At 41.5% G+C, this 10658-nt stretch overlaps 1 protein-coding gene across 1 annotated transcript in view; it reads right to left on the bottom strand.

The window, feature by feature from the left end:
• Window positions 1-10658, bottom strand: part of pygb (phosphorylase, glycogen; brain) — a 74643-nt gene that overhangs the window by 2604 nt on the left and 61381 nt on the right. Inside the window, exons 18-19 of the mRNA XM_034185726.1 lie at window positions 5119-5253; window positions 4174-4240 (exon numbers count right to left, since the gene is read on the bottom strand). Of these exons, the coding sequence (XP_034041617.1) occupies window positions 4174-4240; window positions 5119-5253 (202 nt within the window). The remainder of the gene's footprint in view (window positions 1-4173; window positions 4241-5118; window positions 5254-10658) is intronic.

Raw genomic sequence — 10658 nt, 5'->3', positions numbered from 1 at the left:
TTTATTACCACAAAAGCTTGTGGATCCCCACATACAACACACGAGTTTTATGTATATTTTACATTATATCTCGATCAAATGTGCCTCAGTGACTCATTTTTCTGTTATGGATTTAGCATTTTGATGCCTGTTTGTCAGTCGGGAATAAAGTGCCAACAAGTAATCAATCAATCAATTTTTTTTTATATAGCGCCAAATCACAACAAACAGTTGCCCCAAGGCGCTTTATATTGTAAGGCAAGGCCATACAATAATTATGTAAAACCCCAATGTTCAAAACGACCCCCTGTGAGCAAGTACTTGGCTACAGTGGGAAGGAAAAACTCCCTTTTAACAGGAAGAAACCTCCAGCAGAACCAGGCTCAGGGAGGGGCAGTCTTCTGCTGGGACTGGTTGGGGCTGAGGGAGAGAACCAGGAAAAAGACATGCTGTGGAGGGGAGCAGAGATCAATCACTAATGATTAAATGCAGAGTGGTGCATACAGAGCAAAAAGAGAAAGAAACACTCAGTGCATCATGGGAACCCCCCAGCAGTCTAAGTCTATAGCAGCATAACTAAGGGATGGTTCAGGGTCACCTGATCCAGCCCTAACTATAAGCTTTAGCAAAAAGGAAAGTTTTAAGCCTAATCTTAAAAGTAAAGAGGGTGTCTGTCTCCCTGATCTGAATTGGGAGCTGGTTCCACAGGAGAGGAGCCTGAAAGCTGAAGGCTCTGCCTCCCATTCTACTCTTACAAACCCTAGGAACTACAAGTAAGCCTGCAGTCTGAGAGCGAAGCGCTCTATTGGGGTGATATGGTACTACGAGGTCCCTAAGATAAGATGGGACCTGATTATTCAAAACCTTATAAGTAAGAAGAAGAATTTTAAATTCTATTCTAGAATTAACAGGAAGCCAATGAAGAGAGGCCAATATGGGTGAGATATGCTCTCTCCTTCTAGTCCCTGTCAGCACTCTAGCTGCAGCATTTTGAATTAACTGAAGGCTTTTTAGGGAACTTTTAGGACAACCTAATAATAATGAATTACAATAGTCCAGCCTAGAGGAAATAAATGCATGAATTAGTTTTTCAGCATCACTCTGAGACAAGACCTTTCTGATTTTAGAGATATTGCGTAAATGCAAAAAAGCAGTCCTACATATTTGTGTAATATGCGCTTTGAATGACATATCCTGATCAAAAATGACTCCAAGATTTCTCACAGTATTACTAGAGGTCAGGGTAACGCCATCCAGAGTAAGGATCTGGTTAGACACCATGTTTCTAAGATTTGTGGGGCCAAGTACAATAACTTCAGTTTTATCTGAGTTTAAAAGCAGGAAATTAGAGGTCATCCATGTCTTTATGTCTGTAAGACAATCCTGCAGTTTAGCTAATTGGTGCGTATCCTCTGGCTTCATGGATAGATAAAGCTGGGTATCATCTGCGTAACAATGAAAATTTAAGCAATACCGTCTAATAATACTGCCTAAGGGAAGCATGTATAAAGTGAATAAAATTGGTCCTAGCACAGAACCTTGTGGAACTCCATAATTAACTTTAGTCTGTGAAGAAGATTCCCCATTTACATGAACAAATTGTAATCTATTAGACAAATATGATTCAAACCACCGCAGCGCAGTGCCTTTAATACCTATGACATGCTCTAATCTCTGTAATAAAATTTTATGGTCAACAGTATCAAAAGCAGCACTGAGGTCTAACAGAACAAGCACAGAGATGAGTCCACTGTCCGAAGCCATAAGAAGATCATTTGTAACCTTCACTAATGCTGTTTCTGTACTATGATGAATTCTAAAACCTGACTGAAACTCTTCAAATAGACCATTCCTCTGCAGATGATCAGTTAGCTGTTTTACAACTACCCTTTCAAGAATGTTTGAGAGAAAAGGAAGGTTGGAGATTGGCCTATAATTAGCTAAGATAGCTGGGTCAAGTGATGGCTTTTTAAGTAATGGTTTAATTACTGCCACCATAAAAGCCTGTGGTACATAGCCAACTAACAAAGATAGATTGATCATATTTAAGATCGAAGCATTAAATAATGGTAGGGCTTCCTTGAGCAGCCTGGTAGGAATGGGGTCTAATAAACATGTTGATGGTTTGGATTAAGTAACTAATGAAAATAACTCAGAACAATCGGAGAGAAAGAGTCTAACCAAATACCGGCATCACTGAAAGCAGCCAAAGATAACGATACGTCTTTGGGATGGTTATGAGTAATTTTTTCTCTAATAGTTAAAATTTTGTTAGCAAAGAAAGTCATGAAGTCATTACTAGTTAAAGTTAATGGAATACTCAGCTCAATAGAGCTCTGACTCTGTCAGCCTGGCTACAGTGCTGAAAAGAAACCTGGGGTTCTTATTTTCTTCAATTAGTGATGAGTAGAAAGATGTCCTAGCTTTACGGAGGGCTTTTTTTTATAGAGCAACAGACTCTTTTTCCAGGCTAAGTGAAGATCTTCTAAATTAGTGAGACGCCATTTCCTCTCCAACTTACGGGTTATCTGCTTTAAGCTACGAGTTTGTGAGTTATACCACGGAGTCAGGCACTTCTGTTTTAAAGCTCTCTTTTTCAGAGGAGCTACAGCATCCAAAGTTGTCTTCAATGAGGATGTAAAACTATTGACGAGATACTCTATCTCACTTACAGAGTTTAGGTAGCTACTCTGCACTCTCCAACTTACGGGTTATCTGCTTTAAGCTACGAGTTTGTGAGTTATACCACGGAGTCAGACACTTCTGATTTAAAGCTCTCTTTTTCAGAGGAGCTACAGCATCCAAAGTTGTCTTCAATGAGGATGTAAAACTATTGACGAGATACTCTATCTCACTTACAGAGTTTAGGTAGCTACTCTGCACTGTGTTGGTATATGGCATTAGAGAACATAAAGAAGGAATCATATCCTTAAACCTAGTTACAGCGCTTTCTGAAAGACTTCTAGTGTAATGAAACTTATTCCCCACTGCTGGGTAGTCCATCAGAGTAAATGTAAATGTTATTAAGAAATGATCAGACAGAAGGGAGTTTTCAGGGAATACTGTTAAGTCTTCTATTGTGTGATCCCCCTATAGTTGGAACACACCCTCCGGTCCCCCTTCTTAAACAGAGGGACCACCACCCCGGTCTGCCAATCCAGAGGCACTGTCCCCGATCGCCACGTGATGTTGCAGAGGCATGTCAGCCAAGACAGTCCCACAACATCCAGAGACTTAAGGTACTCAGGACGGATTTCATCCAACCCAGGAGCCCTGCCACCGAGGAGCTTTCTAACCACCTTGGTGACTTCGGCCTGGGTAATGGATGAGTCCGCCTCTGAGTCCCCAGTCTCTGCTTCCTCTTCGGAAGACGTGACGATGGGATTGAGGAGATCCTCGAAGTATTCCTTCCACCGCCCGACAACATCCCCAGTCAGGGTCATATATTAAAGCCAAAAAAAAAAAAAAAAAAAGCACCTCAAATGTCAGGAGTGTGTACTTAATTCATGCACTTGAACTGATCACTTCTACTTTAGCTGATGAAAAGCCACTCTGAACAGGACTTGAAAACTAAGTCCCTTCAGCTACTCCTGGGGGTCATCACAGCAGATACGCCGGATGCCCTTCATGACACAACTCTACATTACACGGAGAAACCGGCAGGGGTGGAATTTGAACCAGGAACCTTCAGTACTGAAACTAAGTGCCCTAACCACCCTAACCACTTGACCACCACCCCTGCTTCACTTTTACCAGGACTTTAATCTTGAAAATTTTTCTAAGGTAACATTTTGTGGAACTGGAAACCAGCGTTGGCAGAGGTTCGCACTGTATGAGCGCGGCGCTCTAGATATTATTATTAGTGTGGATTTTTTTTTTTTTTTAATATAGCTGACATTCACTTTTGTTGGAACTGATTTTGTGTTGATCTGTCAATAAAAAAGGGGGAGGGGCCTCGAACACTACTTTTATTGCAACTGTGGGATGCCTAAAACTTTTGCACTGTACATGCATATAAATTATTACTAATCATTTCAGGCTGTATCTGTGCAATCATAAATAAATCTATCAGCATAATAAGGTTACAGCTAACACAATTAGCAACATGGCTGAGTGTCATTATCACGACTTCACGTGGCGACGCGGTAATGAGGACGAGCAGCCGCGCGTCACGGCTCCGCTCTGCGTTTGTACCTTGTACAGTTGACTGACTTTCTCCTGACAGCCAACGTAATCTTCATAATCTGCAAACACCTTAAACCTGCAGCACAAAAACAACATGACGATTATCACCACAAACTCAGAAACTCACATCGTCTGATCTCACGGAGACCGTTTTTAACATTTTACGTGTTTCATTAGAAATCTGAAATCTCTCAGAATCATTTTGAGTTTTTCCATTTGCTAAAACACATTTCTTGAAACCTTAAACACAAATCCAAAAATTCAAACTACATTTGCAAAAACCCAGATTCTTCTATCAAATCCTGTGTAGTGTGTCGAGCCCGGACCAGACTCCAGCCACATCATCGCAGGCTGGTTCCGTGAAGTCGCCCTGATGTCGGTCACAGACCTTCCACCGCCATGCAGAGACAAACTCCTCTACTGGGTTCATTAAGGGGCTGTGAGGTGGAGAGAAAACCCGTATGAAGTGACGCACTCTCAGGGATCAGGACGACCCGGTGACGCCCACACCAACCCAAACTGTGACACAGTTTGGTAGAAATGATGGTTCTCGGTCGTCCTCGTCTTCTGTGTGTTTCTGTGCGTGGCAGACGGGCGCCCTCTGAGCTGACCTTTATCCTGGTCACATCAGTAGACATGCATGAGCTCAGCTGTGAGTTGTGTGTAAAAGCTGACAGCTGTGTTCTGTCGTGTTGCTGCCTGTGTTTAGAGTTTTACAAATTGTGTCTAATGAGGTAAAAACTGATTCAGGTTTTGCCAAAAGACTTGCTTGATCCAAGAAATAATTTACGGTCGCTGTGACTGGAGTTTAGTGTTTTAGTGATTCAAAAAACTGTCATCAAAAATGTCTTGATTTTGTTTTTAATGAATCAGATTCTGTGGGACGGGAAGACAGTTAAAGTTTAAAGTAAGCGATGACATCACAGTGAAGGCATGGTCACCTGACAAGTTTACCTGTCATGACTCATCAGCATCTGGACCAGATCTCTGAAGAGGTCCGGTTCTGCAGGACTGAAGAATCCAGCCTGGATCTGATCGATGGCCAGCTTCAGTTCAGGCAGACGTTTGTAATACGCCCGAGCGTTGTAGCTAGTTAAACACACACACCAGGTCATGTGATCAAGATTTTATATATATATATATATATATATATATATATGAAAAGTATTTGAACACCCTGCAATTTTGCAAGTTCTCCCACTTAGAAATCATGGAGGGGTCTGAAATTTCCATCGTAGGTGCATGTCCACTGTGAGAGACAATCTTAAAAAAAAAAAAAAAAAAAAAATCTGGAAATCACAAAGTATGATTTTTAATAATTTATTGTATGTTACTGCTGAACTCAGCCACATGGGGTGTGCAGCCAGTACATTCTAAGTGCCAGTCCCAAGCCCGAATAAATGAGGGTTGCGTCAGGAAGGGCATCCAGCATAAAACAAGCCAACCCAACTATGCAGACTAAGAATCTAACTTCCATACAGGATCAGTCACAACGTCCGCCACCAGTACTGTTGCCCAAAAGGGTGCCAGTGGAAATTGGGCTACTGCTGGGCAAAGACGACGAAGAAGAAGGGGAGAACGTTGCCACAAACAGCGGGAGAAGAAGAAAACTAGAAGGGTGGAAATGAGAGTGGGGACTTTGAATGTTGGTAGTATGACTGGTAAAGGGAGAGAGCTGGCTGATATGATGGAGAGGAGAAAGGTAGACATATTGTGTGTGCAAGAGAAAAGTGGAAGGGAAGTAAGAGCAGGAGCATCGGCGATGGGTACAAGTTGTTGTACCATGTTGAGGACAGGAAGAGAAACAGTGTTGGGGTCATTTTAAAGGAAGAGTATGTTAAAAGTGTGTTGGAGGTTAAGCGAGTGTCTGACAGGGTGATGAGTGTGAAGTTGGAAACTGAAGGGGTGATGATGAATATCATCAGTGCATATGCCCCACAGGTAGGTTGTGAGATGGAGAAAGAAGAGGAGAACATTTCCACAAACAGCAGGAGAAGAAGAAAACTAGAAGGGTGGAAATGAGAGTGGGGACTTTCAATGTTGGCAGTATGACTGGTAAAGGGAGAGAGCTGGCTGATATGATGGAGAGGAGAAAGGTAGACATATTGTGTGTGTGCAAGAGACCAAGTGGAAGGGAAGTAAGAGCAGGAGCATCGGTGGTGGGTACAAGTTGTTGTACCATGGTGAGCAATGAAAGAGTGGTGATAGGAGCGGACTTCAATGGGCATGTTGGTGAAGGGAACAGAGGTGATGAGGAAGTAATGGGTAGATATGGTATCAAGGATAGGAATGGGGAAGGACAGATGGTCATTGATTTTGCAAAAAGGATGGAAATGGCTGTGGTGAATACCTACTTTAAGAAAAGGGAGGAGCACAGGGTAACATAAGAGTGGAGGAAGGTGCACACAGGTGGACTACATTCTTTATAGGAGATGCAAGCTAAAAGAAATCACAGACTGTAAGGTGGTGGCAGGAGAGAGTGTTGCTAGACAGCATAGGATGGTTGTTTGTAGGATGACTTTAGAGGTAAAGAAGAAGAAGAAGAGAGTGAGAGCTCAACAAAGGATCAGATGGTGGAAGCTGAAGGAGGAAGGCTGTTGTGTGAAATTTAGCGAGCAGGTGAGAGAAGCACTGGTTGGAGGGGAAGCAGTTTTGGACAACTGGAAAAGTACTGCAGATGTGGTGAGGGAGACAGCTAGGACAGTACTGGGTTTGACATCTGGACAGTGGAAGGAAGACAAGGAGACTTGGTGGTGGAATGAAGAGGTCCAGGAAAGCATAAGGAGAAAGAGGTTGGCGAAAACGTTTTGGGATAGTTGGAGAGATGAAGAAAGTAGACAGGAGTACAAGGAGATGCGGCGTAAGGTGAAAAGAGAAGTGGCAAAAGGGAAGGAAAAGGCATACTGCGAGCTGTTCAAGAAGTTGAATAGTAAGGAAGGAGAAAGGGACTTGTACCGATTGGCCAGACAAAGGGACAGAGCTGGAAAGGATGTGCAGCAGGTTAGGGTGGTAAAAGACGCACATGGTAATGTGCTGACAAATGATGTGTGTGTGCTGAGAAGGTGGAGGGAATATTTTGAAGAGCTGATGAAGAAAATGAGCAAGAGAAAAGGCTGGATGATGTGGTGAGAGTAAATCAGGAACTACAAGAGATTCGTAAGGAAGAAGGGAGGGCTGCTATGAAGAGGATGAAGAGTGGAAAGGCAGTTGGTCCAGATGACATTCCAGTGGAGGCATGGAAATGTCTAGGAGAGATGGCAGTAGAGTTTCTAACCAGATTGTTTAATAAAATCTTGGAAAGTGAGAGGATGCCTGAGGAGTGGAGACGAAGTGTGCTGGTTCCTATTTTCAAGAACAAGGGTGATGTGTAGAGCTGCAGTAACTACAGAGGCATAAAGCTGATCAGCCACAGCATGAAGTTATGGGAAAGAGTAGTAGAAGCTAGGCTTGTAAAACAGGTTAAGATCTGTGAGCAGCAATATGGTTTCATGCTGATAAAGAGCACTACAGATGCAATGTTTGCTCTGAGAATACTGTTGGAGAAGTACAGAGAAGGCCAGAAAGAGTTACATTGTGTTTGTGGACTTAGAAAAAGCTTATGATAGGGTGCCAAGAGAAGAGCTGTGGTATTGTATGAGGAAGTCTGGAGTGGCAGAGAAGTATGTTAGGGTAGTGCAGGACATGTACAAGAATAGTGTGACAGCGGTGAGATGCACAGTAGGAATGACAGACTCATTCAAGGTGGAGGTGGGATTACACCAAGGATCAGCTCTGACTCCTTTCTTGTTTGCAGTGGTGATGGACAGGTTGACGGATGAGATCAGACAGGAGTCCCCATGGACTATGATGTTTGCAGATGACATTGTGATCTGTAGTGAGAGTAGATAGCAAGTTGAGTCTAGTCTGGAGAGGTGGAGATATGCTTTGGAGAGAAGGGGAATGAAAGTCAATAGATGCAAGACTGAGTACATGTGTGTGAATGAGAGGGAGCCCAGTGGAATAGTGCAGATACAAGGAGTAGAAGTGGTGAAAGTAGATGAGTTTAAATATTTGGGGTCAACTGTTCAAAGTAATGGAGAGTGTGGTAGAGAGGTGAAGAAGAGAGTGCAGGCAGGGTGGAGTGGGTGGAGAAAGGTGGCAGGAGTGATTTGTGACCGAAAAATATCAGCAAGAGTGAAGGAGAAAGTTTACAAGACAGTAGTGAGACCAGCTATGTTGTATGGTTTAGAGACAGTGGCACTAAGAAAAAGACAGGAGGCAGAGCTGAAGATGTTGAGATTCTCTTTGGGAGTGACGAGAATGGACAAGATTAGGAATGAACATAGAGGGACAGCTCAGGTGAGACGGTTTGGAGACAAAGTCGGAGAGGCGAGATTGACATGGTTTGGACATGTGCAGAGAAGGGACCCACGGTATATAGGGAGAAGGATGCCACCAGGCAGGAGGAGAAGAGGGAGACCAAAGAGGAGATTTATGGATGTGCTGAGGGAGGACATGCAGGTGGTTGGTGTGACAGAGGAAGATACAGAGGACAGGGTGAGATGGAAACGATTGATCTGCTGTGGCGACCCCTAACGGGAACAGCCGAAAGACAAAGAAGATTTGTATGTTACTGCTGCAAATAAGTATTTCAACACCTGTGAAAATCAATGTTAATATTTTGGTACAGTTGCCTTTGTTTGCAATTACAGAGGTCAAACGTTTCCTGTAGTTTTTCACCAGGTTTTCACACACTGCGCAGGGATTTTGGTCCCACTCCTCCATACAGATCTTCTCCAAATATTTCAGGTTTGGAGTTTCAGCTCCCTCCAAAGATTTTCTATTGAGTTCAGGTCTGGAGACTGGCCAGGCCACTCCAGGACCTTGAAATGCTTCTTATGGAGCCCCTCCTTAGTTGCCCTGGCTGTGTGTTGGGGTCACTGTCATGCTGGAAGACCCAGCCACGACCCATCTTCAATGTTCTTACTGAGGGAAGGAGGCTGTTTGGCAATACATGACCCCATCCATCCTCCCTTCAATACGGTGCAGTCGTCCTGTGCCCTTTGCAGAAGAGCACCCCCAGAGTATGATGTTTCCACCCCCATGCTTCACGGTTGGGATGGTTTTCTTGGGGTTGTTCTCATCCTGAGAACTGAGATCCTTGAAAACTAAGGAAGCTGAAAGAAAATATAAGCTATATAAGAATAAATTAACAGAGCTATTAAGAACTAGTAAAAAATGATATTATAGAAAACAACTGGAAAGGAATAAATGTGATACAAAAACGGTTTGGGGAATATTAAAAGATCTTATGCAGCATGGAAGGAGAAAAACAATATATCCAGATTATTTTATTGAGAAAGGTAAAGATAATTATGAGATGAGTGAAACTGTAAATCATTTTAATGATTTTTTTGTTAATACTGGCCCGGATTTGGCCAATAAAATTTCTGGTAAAGGTCCTGATGCTCCAATACTCATTAAGAGAAATAGAAATTCATTTTTTCTCTCTCCTGTAGATGAACTTGAAATTATTACTATTGTTAGAAAATTTAAAAGTAAATCTTCAACTGATTTTCAAGATATTAACATGATACTGGTTAAAAAAGTAATAGAAAGTATTGTCAAACCACTTGTTTATATTTGTAATTATCTTTTATAACGGGAAAATTTCCAAGCAAAATGAAAATGGCTAAAGTTGTCCCTCTATTTAAAGTGGAGATAAACACATTTTTACAAACTATAGACCAGTTTCTTTACTCCCACAATTCTCTAAAATTTTGGAAAAGCTATATGACAATAGATTAGAGTCATTCATTGGAAAGTATAAAATTCTTAATGAATGCCAATATGGTTTTAGGAGTAAGCGGTCCACTTCAATGGCAGTAATTGAAACCATAGAGGAGATAACCAATGCTATAGAGAGAAAGAAATATGCAGTTGGCATTTTTATAGACTTAAAGAAAGCTTTTGATACTCTTAATCATTCAATTTTGATAAAAAAATTAGAAATGTATGGTGTTAGGGGAGTTGCACTGCAATGGATACAGAGTTACTTAACAGAGAGAAAGCAGTTTGTGAAAATGGGTGAGTTTACATCAAATAATGGAGATTTTATGCGGCGTACCCCAAGGTTCAATTTTGGGAGCAAAATTATTTAATTTATATATAAATTACATATTTAACATATCCAAAATGATGAGAATGATTTTATTTGCGGATGACACAAACATATTTTATGAAAATGAAAATTATAGTGAACTTACCCGTATTATTAATGAAGAACTGAATAAACTAAAAAGTTGGATGGACACAATTATCTTTAAATCTAGATAAAACTACAATAATGTTTTTCAGAAATTACAAAGTAAACTCTGAGATAAAGATATGTATAAATGGTGTTCAAATTGAAAGAGTATCAGAATGTAAATTTCTTGGTGTAATAATAGATGAAAAAATAAGCTGGAAAAAGCACATTAGATATATACAGAGTAAAGTTTCCAAAAGTCTTGCAG

Source organism: Thalassophryne amazonica, chromosome 13, assembly GCF_902500255.1.
Source record: "Thalassophryne amazonica chromosome 13, fThaAma1.1, whole genome shotgun sequence".
Taxonomy (NCBI): domain Eukaryota; kingdom Metazoa; phylum Chordata; class Actinopteri; order Batrachoidiformes; family Batrachoididae; genus Thalassophryne; species Thalassophryne amazonica.
This window is presented reverse-complemented; position numbering and strand designations above follow the sequence as displayed.